Genomic DNA, 17,667 nt, shown 5'->3' with positions numbered 1-17,667 from the left:
TCCTTATAGGTCAATGCCTGGTTTTCCTGAAACCTAATGGCAGGATGTGAGTTTAAAGCCATGCCAGAATAACTCCTACAAAAGGGGTCGCTTGCATTGTAAGATTAATTCTTAAATTAGGGATTTCTGAATGAACCCTTTGATCTGTTAACAATAGGGGAACCTGGCATATGGTAATAGAGACAGGTTTCTCATTTAAACAGGCATGGGAAAAAAAAACAAATCCATTAAATGACATGTGAATCAAAGCTAATTATCTATAATTGGCCAGTTATCTGCAATTGCTTTAAATTTTATAAGAATGATATCAATAATTTTGAACCTGAATAGAAAAACCTTTTAGATGTTTCCTTTTAAAATCATTTGATCAACCAATAGAGCAACCTTCAGAACAGAACAATAAATGGGAATGAAGTGATAAATAAGAAAATATTATACAAAGAATACGTGAGTGAGTGATAGACAAGTATGAGGAATATTTATTCCTCAAAACAGGTAAAGTCAATGCATTAAAACCAGGCTCTTTGGAATGTTTCAGTGATATTCTTCACAGATGCTGTAAGGTTCTTCATTGTCATTAAGGCTCTAGTGCCATATCATTACCATAGGTGGATCAGTTTGTAGCAAGAAGTAGTATTGGGTCTGCAGAAGCACTGTAAATCACAATGATATCTCCACCACTTTAACTGATAAGGGCTGGGAACTGCAGCATGGTCTCTTCACGATTATCACCAGGAACAATAAAGGATAACTAAGTGGAGCTGTGGACATATTTGTAAGGATCTTGTAAGTCATTGTTTGGCATTTGAAGAATATAATGGATCCGAGTCCCTTTTAGGATGTCATCCTATCAAAGAGTTGTAAATTATGTGCCTACATGACTTTCCTATTTCTCCAGGAACTCAGGAGTCTGGGTTGTGGTAAAGATGTTCAGACCTAAATATCCCAGGTATATTAAAGTGTATGTCTGCACAAAATACCTTAAAAAAAAGAAACTATGTTCACTTATAAATATATAAAATAAATATTGTGCATTGACCTAAATAATCTTTACAATAATTATAATGTTTGTGCAAGTGCATTTTGTTTTTCCATAATTATTGAGATGATGATGATGGCATATGGTAATAGAGACAGGTTTGGAAAATGGTAATAGAGACAGGTTTCTCATTTAAATAGGCATGGAAAAAAACATAAATCCGTTAAATGACATGTGAATCAAAGCTAATTATCTATAATTGGCCAGTTATCTGCAATTGCTTTAAATTTTATAAGAATAATATCAATAATTTTGAACCTGCAAATGCTAAACAGCGCTTTTAATTAATTATTTTTTTTAATAATTGAAGTGTTGTGTTTAGGTCAGGTCCATGAAAGCATTCATATCCACAGTGATTTCCAGCACAATCCACATTATACAATACACATTAGTATCTCTCAGTATTCCTTTATTAAAAAGACTCCTTTCACATCATTTTTTGAATAGAAAATTGAAAATGAACAAGTGTAAACAAAAAAATGCGCAGAATTTTCATTTGGTCTTTATTGTTTACCAGATGCCAACCACCCATTGACTTTGTACACCCGGGCAGTTGACATCTAACTGTGCAACTCTATGTATACAGTGAAGGAAATAAGTATTTGATCCCTTGCTGATTTTGTAAGTTTTCCCACTGACAAAGACATGAACAGTCTAATATTTTAAGGGTAGGTTAATTTTAACAGTGAGATACAGAATATCAAAAATAAAATCCAGAAAATCACAATGTATAAATTTTATAAATGTATTTGCATTTTGTAGAGAGAAATAAGTATTCGATCCCTCTAGCAAACAAGACAATACTTGGTGGCAAAACCCTTGTTGGTGCGCACAGCAGTCAGATGGTTTTTGTAGTTGATGATGAGGATTGCGCACATGGCAGGAGGAATTTTGGTTCAATTCTCTTTTGGAAATCATCTCTAACTTATTAAGATTTTGAGGCTGTCACTTGGCAACTTGGAACTTCAGCTCCCTCCATAAGTTTTCTATGGGATTAAGGTCTGGAGACTGGCTAGGCCACTCCATGGCCTTAATGTGCTTCTTTTTGAGCCACTCCTTTGTTGCCTTGGCTGTATGTTTTGGGTCATTGTCCTGTTAGAAGACCCAGTCACAACCCATATTTAATGTTCTGGCGTAGGGAAGGAGGTTGTCACTCAAGATTTTACAGTACATGGCTCCATCCACTCCTCCATTGATGTGGTGAAGTAGTCCTGTGTCCTTAGCAAAGAAACACCCCCAAAACATAATGTTTCAACCTCCATGCTTGACAGTGGGGACAGTGTTCTTTGGGTCGTAAGTAGCATTTCTCTTCCTCCAAACACGGTGAGTTCAGTTAATGCTAAAGTGCTCAATTTTTGCCTAGCACAATGAGATTCCTAACACTTATCTTCCTGTCCAGCGTCTTCTTGTTTCTTTGACTCAAGAAACTTTTGTTTAAGGAATATGATCACTTGATGTGCTCTTCAAAAGGTCTTGAAGTCAAAGGATAAGACTCTGGTGAAGGGGCTCCTGCACACATCAGTATATGTGGGTGCTATTTCCACCACAATCCCCACATATACCAACGTGTGATGGGCTGTAAATAACTGCAGGGCAGTAGGCTCAAATTGTGCACCTTGAATTCCTGGGAAAGAGAAACCTGAGGCCAAGGGCTTACCTCACCTTTAGGGAAAAGCAAACTATTCTGTCCATTCTAGAGTGTTTAGATATAGGACTAAGGTAACAAACTGAATATTTGCCTAAAAGATGGAGAACCTATCAACAACTGCACTTTTAAACATTTTAAAAACTTCTGTAAGTCCCATTTATGCATTGCCAACATTAATGGATTTCTAAGAATAGCCAGTATTCAATATGAAAATGCTTATCAAAAAGAGAACTACTATTATTACTACTACACCACTACTACTACTACTACTACCAATAATAGTATTATATATTTATATAGGGCCAACATAATCCACAGCATTTCACAAATCAAAGTGTAAGTGGACAGAAAATACTGTGTTACAAAATAATTAACGCATTCAACAATAGGAATGAGGGCTCTGCTCTAAAGAGCTGTGAGAAGGTGTCTGGCAGAGTGCTGGAGTCAGAGTATATCTCCACCAGGTTTCTCACAGATGTGTGATCCAGTGCGGGTCTTGAGTAGGCCTCAGCCCAGGCGTGGGTCCTGAACTCGTTACTGTACCATAAAAGGCTGCAGAGCCTACACTTCAGAGCAGATCCTGGGAGTGAGAGGAGGTGCCTGGGTTTTTCGTGCTAAACTGAGAGACTGGTGAGACCTAACTGCATTATTTGTTTGTTGGTGTGGCTGGTAGTAAGCCACACGAATAGTTAGTCTTGTTCTGTTTAGATAGTGCTCAGACGAGCAGGTTTTTGTTTGATGTATTTGTACTTGAATTGAAGGTTTATTTATTTTTGCTATTTTTGCAAATCAACCTGTTTGCACCAGATATTGTGTCCCTGTCTCTGATTAGTTGGGTCTGCACCTTTGCTGCTAACAAGCTGTGTTCCCCACAGAGCTTACAATCTCCATTTATCTATATATTGGTTTGGTGTTAGCATTGTTCATGTATCCAAAAATCAGTAGACTGAAAACACTGCAAAATCATGCAAATGTTATTACCTATAAGCCATTGCCAGCTTCATCGGTCTCCTTTCTGCGCGGCGTCTCCCTGGGAGACGTGTTAGGAGTTCTATTGGGTGTGCTTAGGTCATTAAGGGTTAATCTTTTCCTTGCCTTCAGTCTCCATGTCATTAGCCATCAGGTGTGTTCTCTGCTGCTATTTAAACCCCACCCAGGCATGGATCCTTGCCAGCCATTCACTTGTGTTTCCTGGTTCCCCTGCTCAGTCTGATTCCCTGTCAGTTTGTATTCGGTCTGTTCCTTGGTTTGTATCCCGGCTTGTATTTTTGACTATTCCTTGTCTTTTGATTCGGTACCTTTATTATTATCTCCTGGCTCGACCTCTTGCTCATCTGACCTCGCCTTCTCTTCTGTGTCTTGCTGGGACTTGTGGTCCTCCCTGGTTCCATGCTGTTTAGTCTTTTGTTTTGCATTGCATTTACACTGTGCTTTCTGTTTAGGTGTGACCCCCGTGACTCCAGGCCCTAGCACTTTCAGGGCCTCCTCTTCCCTTATCCTAGCCGCCGGGATAGAAGCGTAAGGAGTCGTGGTAGGCGCACTTCAATTAGGAAGTGCATTGGTCTGCCTCATCTCAGATATTACAGCATAGTCATAGCCGCAGGGCCTACGACCCCTTTTGTCATTAGTTGCACAGTGTTGCTTTCCCAGCTGTGTCACTTTGCACTGCCTGACCCTGACTCCAATCCTTACAAATAGTTGACACTGAATAAATGTCCCCCGAAGCAGATTTCAATAATAAGTAACACAATGTTACTGTTCAGCATCTCTTTTCTTTATGGTTCAGTATCTCTTTCCTTTATACAGTCTTGGCCAAAAGTATTGGCCAAGCTAGAAAATGATTGCAAGCACAAACTCTTTGGTATTAATATCTTCATTTATTTTGCTTGCAATGAAAAAACACAAACGAGAATGAAAAAAAAAGTCAAATCATTGATCATTTTACACAAAACTCCAAAAATGGACCAGACAAAAGTATTGGCCCCCTCAGCCTAATACTTTATAGCACAGCTTTTAGACAAAATAACTGCGAACAACCGCTTCCGGTAACCATCAATGAGTTTCTTACAATGCTCTGCTGGAATTTTAGACCATTCTTCTTTGGCAAACTGCTCCAGGTCCCTGAGATTTGAAGGGGGCCTTCTTCAATCTGCCATTTTGAGATCTCTCCACAGGTGTTCCATGGGATTCAGGTCTGGACTCGTTGCTGGCCACTTTAGAAGTCTCCAGTGCTTTTTCTCAAACCATTTTCTAGTGCTTTTTGAAGTGTGTTTTGGGTCATTGTCCTGCTGGAAGACCCATGACCTCTGAGGGAGACCCAGCTTTCTCATACTGGGCCCTACATTATGCTGCAAAATTTGTTGGTAGTCTTCAGACTTCATAATGCCATGTACACGGTCAAGCAGTCCAGTGCCAGAGACAGCAAAGCAACCCCAAAACATCAGGGAACCTCCGCCATGTTTGACTGTAGGGACCGTTTTCTTTTCTTTGAAGGCCTCTTTTTTTCCTGTAAACTCTATGTTGATGCCTTTTCCCAAAAAGCTCTCTCTCGTCTCATCTGACCAGAGGACATTCTTCCAAAATGTTTTTGGCTTTCTCAGGTAAGTTTTGACAAACTCCAGCCTGGCTTTTTTTTATGTCTCTGGGTAAGATGTGGGGTCTTCCTGGGTATCCTACCATACAGTCCCTTTTCATTCAGATGCCGATGGATAGTACGGGTTGACACTGTTGTACCCTTGGACTGCAGGGCAGTTGAACTTGTTTGGATGTTAGTCGAGGTTCTTTATTCACCATCCACACAATCTTGAGTTAAAATCTCTCGTCAATTTTTCTTTTCCGTCCACATCTAGGGAGGTTAGCCACAGTTCCATGGGCTTTAAACTTCTTGATGACACTGCGCACGGTAGAAACATTCAGGTCTTTAAAGATGGACTTGTAGCCTTGAGATTGTTAGTGCTTCCTCACAATTTTGCTTCTCAAGTCCTCAGACAATTCTTTGGTCTTCTTTCTTTTCTCCATGCTCAATATGGTACACACAAGGACACAGGACAGAGGTTGAGTCAAATTTAATCCATTTCAACTGGCTGCAAGTGTGATTTAGTTATTGCCACCACCTGTTAGGTGCCTCAGGTAAGTAACAGGTGCTGTTAATTACACAAATTAGAGAAGCATCATGTGATTTTTAAAACAGTGACAATACTTTTGTCCACCCCCTTTTTTACTTTGTTGTGGAATTATATCCAATTTGGCTTTTTGACAATTCTTTTTGTGGTTTTCCATTGAAGACAAATTAAATGAAGATGATAATACCAAAGAATTTGTGATTGCAATCATTTTCTGGTAGAAAATGAGTATTATCTGACAGAATTGCAGGGGTGCCGATACTTCTGGCCAACACTGCATGTTGTGTTTGCAAAAATAAGTAAAAGTTTGATTTATATAAAAAGTGAGAAATCCCTTAATAGCATGAAATTTACTAATGTGTAGTAAACACAATATGACCATTGCATCCTAAAAGTTAATAGAAGAGCTGGCTTTGACTGCGGTATAACAAATACAAAGTGGTGCTACAATATGAAGGGTAGAAAACAGATTTAGGTTTGCTAAACACTTGGTATTCTTGTCACTCAATAGTGACAGGACATGATAAATCCCTGCAGAAAACACTATTGTGACCTCCAGAAAGCATGAAATATTTATAGAAAGTGTGAAGTGATCAGTGCAAGATTCCTTTCAGAATGTTCCAGGCAATGTTGGGTATGGAATTGTTAGCGCAGCAGTCTTACATACCGGATTCCATGCATTATAGATGTTCTCATTCTCCACTGACATACAGTAATAATTTAGTTCAAGTAGTGGAATTCGTGAATGAGTTATGTAAGTATTATCAAGGCCACCTGAGACTACATTATTGCCTTGTACAGTACATGTCCTGAATTGTTGCCACATATTTCAAGAGGGTCAAGCTAGACTTGTGTAGTACTCTCAAACCTTAACTCAAAGAAAAATAGAAAAAAAAGTCATAAAGGTAACCCATTAATATTACCTTTTTTTATAAGCTGTTACAACAATACCGTTATAATATATTGAAGCATAGAATCCTGTGAGTCTAAAAATATCTTCTGAAGCCTCTTCTCTTATAGATTCTCTTTTCTTTATAAATAGAAGCTATTTCTTTATTACATATTCTATTACCATGTATAAATAGATTAAAACATCGATTTTGTTTTCCACAGGATACATCCAGGTTTAATAAAGGGCAAAGTCAATTTCAAGAAATGGAAGCACAGGTATGCAGTGTTTTGTGTGTGGTATATATAGATTATAATATTAAAGGAGCCTGACTAAAACAGGGGCATAAGTATATGGGGTGCAGAGGTAACCGCTAAGAGCATGCCCGGGTGCCCATGATGGGAACATAACAGGCCATTTGTTTGGGGGCTGAGATTACGCCTCTACACTGACAGATACTACTGGGGAAAGTTACAAGTAGGCAATGGTTATTAGAGGTATTAGAATGTTTACAGTAAAATAATAAGGGGCATTACTTTGAGATTTACTTCAGATGTCCTGGAATAGAAATGTGGAGAACAATATTACACTTATTTACCTTATTTAGGTACCATTGAATGTATCTATACAGTAATAAAAATGGCTAAAGAGGTTTCCAGCACTAAGATATTCATGACCTATTCTTAAGATGGGTGATGAATATCAGGTCACCACTCAGCTGTTAGAAAACCTTCAGAAGAGTCCTGCAGCCTCTTTACTGCATACCAGTACATGGCTATGTATTGCATTGTGGCTGTACCCATTCATTTAGGGACCTAAGGATAGGACATCAATATTTTAGTCCCACAAAACTTTTTAATCTGTTAATGAACATGTGATATATTATGTGCAATATAATTGCTTCTTTTCTTTAACAATATGTTTAATTAAAACTCTGTGCAAATAAACACATATATGTAATCTTTTATTCCACTTTACTGTACTGGCCAGAAGAAGCTCTACTCCTTTTCATGGGAATGGGTGTAGAGCTACAGTTCCATTTGTACCAATGTAGAGGTGGCAGTAGAAGAACTACAGCTCTGCTCCCATTGACTTGAATAGGAGCAGGGTTGTTTCCACCCATATACCTGATATATGGCTTCCAGCCAGTGTTGGACTGAAGGGCTTGGGGCTGTCACTTAGGATTGGTTGTCACTTACAGTCACTGCTAGTGAATCCCATCCACATGCTGTGGAAAAAATATGCACAGTGGACACGCCACAATTTCCAAAACTGTTGCGGAAAATTGCAGCATGTCATTTATACCTATGGAAATGACGGTGGTTTCTTTATAGATATAAATGAAGCAGAAGTAGGTTTTTCCTGCAAGCAGGACTTTCTGTGTAAAAACTTGGTGCGTTGTTGTCGTGGGTAGAGATGAGCGAACACTAAAATGTTCGAGGTTCGAAATTCGATTCGAACAGCCGCTCAATGTTCGTGTGTTCGAACGGGTTTCGAACCCCATTATAGTCTATGGGGAACAGATACTCGTTAAGGGGGAAACCCAAATCCGTGTCTGGAGGGTCACCAAGTCCACTATGACACCCCAGGAAATGATGCCAACACCTCTGGAATGACACTGGGACAGCAGGGGAAGCATGCCTGGGGGCATCTAACACACCAAAGACCCTCTATTACCCCAACATCACTGCCTAACAACTACACACTTTCCACATTCAAAAAAACCTCTATCAAAGTGGGAAAATACCTGGAAACCTTCTTTACTCCCCAAATGGATGGACACAAACCCCAATTTAAGCTCAACAAACAGTAACAACCACCCCTTTAAATCACGTTCCCCATGACAACCACAAATGGAATAGGCAATGGGAATTCCAAAAGCCCTCACCCTTAACTGTCATTTTGAGTGAGTGTGTGTGTGTGTGTGTGTGTGTGTGTGTGATGTGGTAAGACCTTCCAAAATTCACTTTTCTAGCCCTTAACATGAGCCCTTCCAAACAAAGTTACATGACCTTAAGCTGAGCTACCAGCAGAGATTGAGGCCCTTGGCATGAGTAGAGCCTTGCACCAGCAGTGTTTTTGGCACTTAGGGTGAGTTGAGCCTTGTACCAGCGTGTGTCCCTTAACATCAGGCGGGCCCTAAGTTCTGCGCTTTGCACAAAAGTTCCACATTAACTAGGCTGAATGGTACAAAGATTAGTAGGCCCGAGAACCAGGAACAGGTCTTGCAATGGCTGTCGGATAACGCTTAAAGCACATTGTCCACCAGCCAGTCAGCCTCTACCTCCTCTTACCCAACAGTCTTGTCCTCCTTCCACCCAAAATTCCCAATCTTCTCAGAACAATAACCCCAACTGTCCCTGCTCCCCAGAGCTGTTCTCCCTTCCTTTGACTGTACCGCAACCTGCCCCTCCATTTCGCGATTCCACGGACCTAACAGACGAGTATCTGTGTCCAGATGCTCAAACACTAGAGTCTCCTCCATTCCATCTCCGGTCGATTTGGTGGCGGATGACCAGCAACCCACCCTCATCGACGACGATGAGACGCAGTTGCTGTCAGGGCAGCCAGTTGACATGCGCATTGTGCAGGAGGAGGAGGCGAGACAGGAGTTGGAAGAGGAGGTGGTGGACGACGAGGACACCGACCCCACCTGGACAAGGCAGATGTCAAGCTGGGAAAGTAGTGTGGATGTTGAGGCAGGTGCAGCACCAAAAAGGGTAGCTAGAGGCAGAGACATGTCCAGAGGCAGAGGTCAGCTGCTTTGCCGAAGCCAGGCCAGACCCGGAATGTCCGAAGATGTTCCCTTTTGTACCCAGCCCAGAAAAACTCCCCCATCGAGGGCACGTTTCTTGAAGGTGTAGAGTTTTTTCAAGGAATGCGCCGAGGACAGATATAGTGTCGTCTACACAATTTGCCTCTCGAAATCGAGTAGGGGCCCTGAGAAGAGCAACCTGTCCACCACTTCAATGCACCGTCATTTGGAATCCAAGCAATGGAATCAGTGGCAGGCAGCAACGGCAGGACAAACGTCGCCCGCCGTTCATGCCACTGCCTCTGCTCACAGTGCTGGCGATGCACTCCAGAGGACGAGCCAGGACATCACTTCATCTGCCTCCGCCACTTTGTTGACTTCTCCCTCATCCTCCCCTGTTTCTGTCTTATCTCCTTCTCCTGCACCATCAAAGGCACCATCAGGCGCTTCTTTACAACAACCCACCATCTCTCAGACATTGGAGCGCCGGCAGAAATACACCGCTAACCACCCACCCACGCAAGCCTAGAACGCCAACATCGCTAAACTGCTGGCCCAGGAGAGGTTGGCGTTCCGGCTTGTTGAAACTCCCGCCTTCCCGGACCTGATGGCAACTGTGGCACCTCACTATGCCGTCCCTAGCCGTCTCAACTTCTCCCGGTGTGGCGTCCCCGCCTTGCACCAGCACGTGTCACTCAACATCAGGTGGGCCCTTAGTTCCGCGCTTTGCTGCAAGGTCCACTTGACCACCGACACTTGGACAAGCGCCTGTGGTCAGGGATGCTGCAGTGCTTATCTTTAATGACAGGCAGGGTGAATGTGGTGGAGTCTGTTCCCCGGGTGCAAACTGGGGTGGCCTATCTCCTCTCCCAGGCCAAAATTCATGGCAGGAGTAGACTGAAACCCTACGACGCTGCAACCTCCACCACAGCTACTAGCGGCAAACGCTAAAACACTGGTGTGGGGAGACGTCAGCAGGCGGTGCTGAAGCTCATCAGCTTGGGGGACAGACAGCACAGTGCCTCCGAGGTCAGGGATGCCATCCTGGCTGAGATGGCATTTTTTTTTCCCTGCTACACCTGGGGCCTGGCATTTTTACGCCTGTGATAATGGCTGGAACCTGGTAGCGGCTCTGGAGCTTGCCAGCCTCCAACACGTTCCATGTTTGGCCCACGTCTAACCTAGTGGTGCAAAGTTTTTTAAAAACATACCCAAATGTACCGAAGCTACTGTTGAAAATGCGGCGCTTGTGCGCCCACTTTTGCAAGTGCACAGGAGTCGCTGCTAGCCTAAAAACACTCTAGCAAGGCCTACATCTGTCCAAACACAGGCTGTTGTCCGTCATTCACACACGCTGAAACCCTACAATACCATATCTTGAGCAGGGTGTGTGAGCTGCACAGACCTTTGATGGAGTTCCATCTACAAAACCCAAGGGTTCCTCAAAGTCAGCAATCAAAGTTTCTGCACCATGAGTTTCCAGGGGTGGCAGAGTTATGGCTAGGGGAAGAGGCATGGATAGGGATGATGTCTAGGGGCAAAAGCAGTGTGGATGTGGAGGCAAGCTAAGCAGGAAAAACTGGGGGTACAAGCTAAGGCATGGACTGGGGTGATGTCTAGGGGCAAAAGCAGTGTGGATGTGGAGGCAAGCTAAGCAGGAAAAACTGGGGATACAAGCTAAGGCATGGACTGGGGTGATGTCTAGGGGCAAAAGCAGTGTGGATGTGGAGGCAAGCTAAGCAGGAAAAACTGGGGGTACAAGCTAAGGCATGGACTGGGGTGATGTCTAGGGGCAAAAGCAGTGTGGATGTGGAGGCAAGCTAAGCAGGAAAAACTGGGGGTACAAGCTAAGGCATGGACTGGGGTGATGTCTAGGGGCAAAAGCAGTGTGGATGTGGAGGCAAGCTAAGCAGGAAAAACTGGGGGTGCAAGCTAAGGCATGGACTGGGGTGATGTCTAGGGGCAAAAGCAGTGTGGATTTGGAGGCAAGCAAAGCAGGGAAAATGGTGGCTAGAGGCAAAGGGATGTCCATAGGCAGCAAGGGCAAAGATGCAAAACTCTCCCGTTTCAAGAATTTTCCTGACTTGTTTCCCCACAAAACATTCCTGGGAGGAGGGCTGAAACACCACCCTCCTCCTCCTCCGCTGTTAGATTTACCCCAGCTACGAGCTGAAAACGCTGCAACACTGGTGTGGGGAGACGTCAGCAGGCTGGGCTGAAGCTCATCAGCTTGGGAGACGGACAGCACACTGCCTCTGAGGTCAGGGATGCCATCCTGGATGAGATGGCAATTTGTTTATCCCCGCTGCCCCTGGGGCCAGGTTTTTTAGCTTGTTGGAGGGCTCTGGAGCTTGCCAGCCTCCAACACGTTCCATGCCTGGCCCACATGTTCAATGTAGTGGTGCAATGATTTTTAAAAACATACCCCAAATTAGCTGAGCTAAGGGTGAAAGTGCGGCACTTGGACACCCACTTTCCCAAGTCTACAGTACCTGGAGCTAGCCGCAATACACTCCAGCAAGGCCTACATCTGCCTGAAGCACCTACTGTTGTGCGAGGTCACCACACGCTCTAACCCTAGATACCGTATGTTCAGCAGGGTGTGTGAGCAGCAGAGACCTTTGATGGAGTACCAGCTACAAAACCCAAGGGTTCCTCAGAGTCAGCTCCCTCACTTTCTGCACCATGAGTTTCCATGGGTGGCAGACTTATGGCTAGAGGCACAGGCATGGATAGGGGTGATGTGTAGGGGCAAAAGCAGTGTGGATGTGGAGGCAAGCTAAGCAGCAAAAACTGGGGGTACAAGCAGCCGGTGACATCATCACTGACAAGCACAGCTGTCTGTCAGCTGACAGGCTGACTTTCACCAAAATGAACAGACAATGGATAGACTCATCATATACATGTCAGTTACATGACAAATTTAGTGCAATTTGCAAGTCCAAGATGGTTTGGAGATCTGCGGAGAGGAATCTCACCACCTCTTGCGGGTGCCATCATTTGGAAGGCAAGCCCTGGGCTCAGTGGGTGAGAGCAAGCGCAGGATAATCGTCGTTTGGCCTGGCGGCCACTGCCTCTTCCACTGTTGACAGGGCTGGCGCTGCAGTCCAGACCAGGAGCCAGGACACCTCCACATCTGCCTCTGACACTTTGGGGAGTTCACCCTTATCCTCACCTTTTCCTGCCATTTCTCCTTTTGCCCGCGCCATCATGCGCCTCTTCCCAGCAACTCCCCATCTCCCAAGCCTTTCATTTCATGCTAAAGTACAGCGCAACCCACCCACATGCCCAAGGCTTCAACGGCCTCATCTCAAGAAATCTGGCCCAGGAGATGTTGGAATCCCGGCTGGGGGACACTCTGCCCTTTTTGGGCAGAGTGTCTACTGCGCCACCGCACTGTGCCGTCCACACCAGCACTTTCCCCCAAACATGAGGCGGTCCCTAAATTCAGCGCTTAGCCCTAAAGTTCCATGTGACCAGTTACGAATGGACAAGTGCATGCGGACAGGGACGCTACCTTTCAATTTGGGCACAGTGGTTGAATGTAGTTGAGGCGTGGACCGGGTCGCAAAATGTGGTGGCCTGACTTGTCTCCCCACACAACATTCCTGGGAGGAGGGCTGAAACACCACCCTCCTCCGCTGTTAAATTGACCCCAGCTACGAGCTGGAAACGCTGCAACACTGGTGTGGGGAGACGTCAGCGGGCCGTGCTGAAGCTCATCAGCTTGGGGGCCAGACAGCACACTGCCTACAAAGTGAGTCATGCCATCCTCGATGAGACGGCAATGTGGTTTTTGCCACTGCACCTGGGCCCAGGCATGTTGTCATGTGTGATAATGGCCGTAACCTGGGATTGGCTCTGTAGCTTGGCAGCCTGCAACATATTCCATGCCTGGGCCACGTTTTTAACTCATTGCTGCTAATCTTTTGAAAAAGGTACCCCAATGTTCCTGAGCTACTGGTGAAAGTGTGGCGCTTGTGCGGATAGTTTTTAAAGTGTATAGTTGCCGCTGCTAGCCTCTATGCACTCCTACAACGCCTGTACCTGCTGGAACAACGGCTGTTGTGCGACGTCTCCACACTGCTGGCACTAAACATATCATGTGTTGAGCAGAGTGTGTGAGCAGCACAGACCTTTGATGTAGTTCCAACTCCAAAACCCTCGGGTTCGTCAAAGTCAACTCCCTCAGTTGCTCAACCATGAGTGGCCATGGGTGGCAGACTTATGTGAAATCCCATCCCATCCATTGCACTGGACACGAAACATTAGCATGCGCTCAGCACAACTTCGGATATGGCAGATGCGTTAAGCAGGGTGCAGGGTACAACACAGACCAGGCCCGAGCACCAGGAACAGGTGTTAGAAATACTGCAGCATCTGCCATTTCCTTCCAATTTTGGGGTTTTGGACCCGCCACCGACTTGTCTGGACCTAAGTGGGGATCATGAGACACAGTTACCATCAAGGCAAGCTGTGGTCATGTGCGGTTTGCAGTAAGGGGGCAGTGCGCAATTGGAAGAGGAGTTGGTGGATGACGAGGCCACCGACCCCACATGGACAGGGGTGATGTCTAGGGGCTAAAGCAGTGTAGATGTAGAGGGAAGCTAAATCAACAAAAAACCTGGGTAGAAGCAAAGGCATAAACTGGGGTGATGTTTAGGGGTGAAAGCAGAGTAGATGTGGAGGGAAGCTAAGCAGCAAAAACAGTGGGTAGAAGCAAAGGCATGCAAAACTCTACCCTGTTGGAAGACTTATTCCTAGGTCTGGAACACGTTAATGGCCCCCCTGGACAAATTACTGCCACTCAGGGGCCTAGTGTCACCAGGAGGGACAAGTATAGGCGCATGTTGTGGGAATACCTGGCCGACACCAGCTCTGTCCTCTCCGATCCCTCTGTGCTCTACAGCCTAAACTTATTTTCTCATCTTTTTTTCTGAACTGCACATCTCTTGCCTGCTTCCTTTGGGATCTTAGAAATGGTGGTCCACTTCCACAGATGGTAACTTCAATAGACAGTGTAACGGGAGTAGCTGAGGGATCGCTGTCTTAACCACTTTTTGGCACAAAATTAACTTCCAAAGCCAAATATGGTGCAAGTATATGATGCAAGGACACCTACACACCTATCTCTGACACATTGGGGAGTTCACCCTCATGCGCCCTTTTGGCCTGCACCATCATGCGCCTCTTCCCAGCCACTCCACATTTCCCAAGCTTTTCATTGCAGGCAGAAGTACAATACAACCCACCCCCATGCCCAAGCCTGTAACAGCCTCATCGATAAACTGCTGGCCCTGGAGATGTTGGTGTTTGTTTATGCTTCTGGAGACCCAGGCCTTCCGTCAGCAGATGGCAGCTGGGGCACCTCCCTATGCTGGGCCTAGCCGTTACTACTTCTCTTGGTGTGCTGTCTCTGCCTTGCGCCTGCATGTGTCTCATAACATCAGTCGGGCCCAGAGCTCTGCGCTTTGCTGCAAGGTCCACTTGACCACCGACACATGGACAAGCGCCTGTGGTCAGGGATGCTGCAGTGCTTATCTTTAATGACAGGCAGGGTGAATGTGGTGGAGTCTGTTCCCCGGGTGCAAACTGGGGTGGCCTATCTCCTCTCCCAGGCCAAAATTCATGGCAGGAGTAGACTGAAACCCTACGAAGCTGCAACCTCCACCCCAGCTACTAGCGGAAAACACTGTAACACTGGCATGGGGAGATGTCAGTAGGCCGTGCTGAAACTGATCAGCTTGGGGGACAGACAGCACAGTGCCTCCGAGGTCAGGGATGCCATCCTGGCTGAGATGGCATTTTTTTTTCCCTGCTACACCTGGGGCCTGGCATTTTTGCGCCTGTGATAATGGCTGGAACCTGGTAGCAGATCTGGAGCTTGCCAGACTCAAACACGGTCCACGCATGGCCCACGTTTTCCAACTTGTTGGTGCCATGTTTCTTTGAAACCTACACCATTGTGCCTGATATACAGGTCAAAGTGGGGCCATTTTCGTAAGTGAGAACTAGCCTCTGCTAGGCAGAAAACATTCAGAGCACACTCCTCTCATCTTCGCACCGTTGGCTGGCGGAGGAAGACGAGGGGGTTGGAGTGGCATCTGATGTCCCTATCCCACACGAGGCTAGAGGGTGCACTTCAGTGCATCCCATTGCTTCACCACAAATGGTGTGAAGGGGAGTGGAAAATGGAGGAAATGGAGAGTGACCCTTACAGTTGGGGCCAGCAAAGGCATGCCAAGTAACACACTGGCACACATGGCTGACTTCATCTTGGGTTGCTTTTCAACACATATTTCACATCATGAAGAACAAATAATACTGGATTTTTTCAAGCCTCGAACCCCGGTCTAGGTCTAATGTCTGTTCCTTTCTTATATTAGGGGAGAGGGAAAAAAAATTACTTCAGTGATACGTTTAGCGTACATAGACTGACTATTAATGTGTATCCCACTTAGTGTTGTTAGGGTTACACACCGTCACAACCTGGCTAAAGCTTCTATAGCTGTTAATAAAGTCAACATAACTTTACGGTATCCAAAAAGACAGCTGGTACCGACAGAGAGCAAGACAAATGTCACCCAAAGCTGTGAGCTCTGAACACCCACAGTGACTTTGGCGTCATCATCATTATAAGGGAGTGGGTGGTAATAAATAACTTGGCAGTGCCTAAAACCCAAAAAGCTTATACAACTATATTTACATTAAGATACACAAATGAAACTTTTCAGTAGCATGTCATGAGACAAGCTGATAAGCTCTTCCTTTGTGTAGTGCTATTTGAAAGTTAAACGCTGCCTTTATTTTAATTCTGGAGAAGGTGCAGACATTAGATTTAGAACATGTTGTCTTCATTGTCCAAATCCTCTATATAGGTAACGCGTTTTTCGGGCCGAGCTGTCTGGGAACGAGCTGGTGCAGCACTGACAACCTGGGTGAATATGGCAAGAGCCTGAGATGTAGGGTGAATGAATCCCCAAATTATTTGTGGAATTCCCAGTGAGACAATGGCACTGTATACCAGTATTAAAAATTGTGGGTGCACATAACCCCCATATATTCTTTGAATTCCCAGTCAGACAATGGCACTGTATACCAGTATTAAAAATTGTGGGTGCACATAACCCCCATATATTCTTTGAATTCCCAGTCAGACAATGGCACTGTATACCAGTATTAAAAATTGTGGGTGCACATAACCCCCATATATTCTTTGAATTCCCAGTCAGACAAAGGAACTGTATAGCAGTATTAAAAATTGTGGGTGCACGTAACCCCCATATATTCTTTGAATTCCCAGTCAAACAATGGCACTGTATACCAGTATTAAAAATTGTGGGTGCACATAACCCCCATATATTCTTTGAATTCCCAGTCAGACAATGGCACTGTATACCAGTATTAAAAATTGTGGGTGCACATAACCCCCATATATTCTTTGAATTCCCAGTGAGACAATGGAACTGTATAGCAGTAGCAAAAATTGTGGGTGCACGTCACCCCAATATATTCTTTGAATTCCCAGTTAGACAATGGCACTGTATACCAGTAGTAAAAATTGTGGGTGCACATAACCCCCATATATTCTTTGAATTCCCAGTGAGACAAAGGAACTGTATAGCAGTATTAAAAATTGTGGGTGCACGTAACCCCCATATATTCTTTGAATTCCCAGTCAAACAATGGCACTGTATACCAGTATTAAAAATTGTGGGTGCACATAACCCCCATATATTCTTTGAATTCCCAGTCAGACAATGGCACTGTATACCAGTATTAAAAATTGTGGGTGCACGTAACCCCCATATATTCTTTGAATTCCCAGTCAGACAATGGCACTGTATACCAGTATTAAAAATTGTGGGTGCACGTAACCCCCATATATTCTTTGAATTCCCAGTCAGACAATGGCACTATATACCAGTATTAAAAATTGTGGGTGCACATAACCCCCATATATTCTTTGAATTCCCAGTCAGACAATGGCACTGTATACCAGTATTAAAAATTGTGGGTGCACATAACCCCCATATATTCTTTGAATTCCCAGTGAGACAATGGAACTGTATAGCAGTAGCAAAAATTGTGGGTGCACGTCACCCCAATATATTCTTTGAATTCCCAGTTAGACAATGGCACTGTATACCAGTAGTAAAAATTGTGGGTGCACATAACCCCCATATATTCTTTGAATTCCCAGTCAGACAATGG

General features: G+C 44.7%; 1 protein-coding gene across 4 annotated transcripts in view; it reads left to right on the top strand.

Moving 5' to 3' along the window:
- The window catches only part of MLIP (muscular LMNA interacting protein), a 189,333-nt gene that overhangs the window by 59,944 nt on the left and 111,722 nt on the right, over nucleotides 1–17,667 (top strand). For all 4 annotated transcript variants that reach the window (XR_012715333.1, XM_075268378.1, XM_075268376.1 and 1 more), the window contains exon 2: nucleotides 6,923–6,976. Coding sequence is in view for 3 of the 4 variants with exons in the window: in XM_075268378.1 (XP_075124479.1) it covers nucleotides 6,923–6,976 (54 nt within the window). In the remaining variant the exon portion in view is untranslated. The remainder of the gene's footprint in view (nucleotides 1–6,922; nucleotides 6,977–17,667) is intronic.

Source organism: Leptodactylus fuscus, chromosome 3, assembly GCF_031893055.1.
Source record: "Leptodactylus fuscus isolate aLepFus1 chromosome 3, aLepFus1.hap2, whole genome shotgun sequence".
NCBI classification, from domain to species: domain Eukaryota; kingdom Metazoa; phylum Chordata; class Amphibia; order Anura; family Leptodactylidae; genus Leptodactylus; species Leptodactylus fuscus.
Note: the sequence above shows the minus strand (reverse complement) of the source record. Positions and strands in the feature narration are given on the sequence as shown.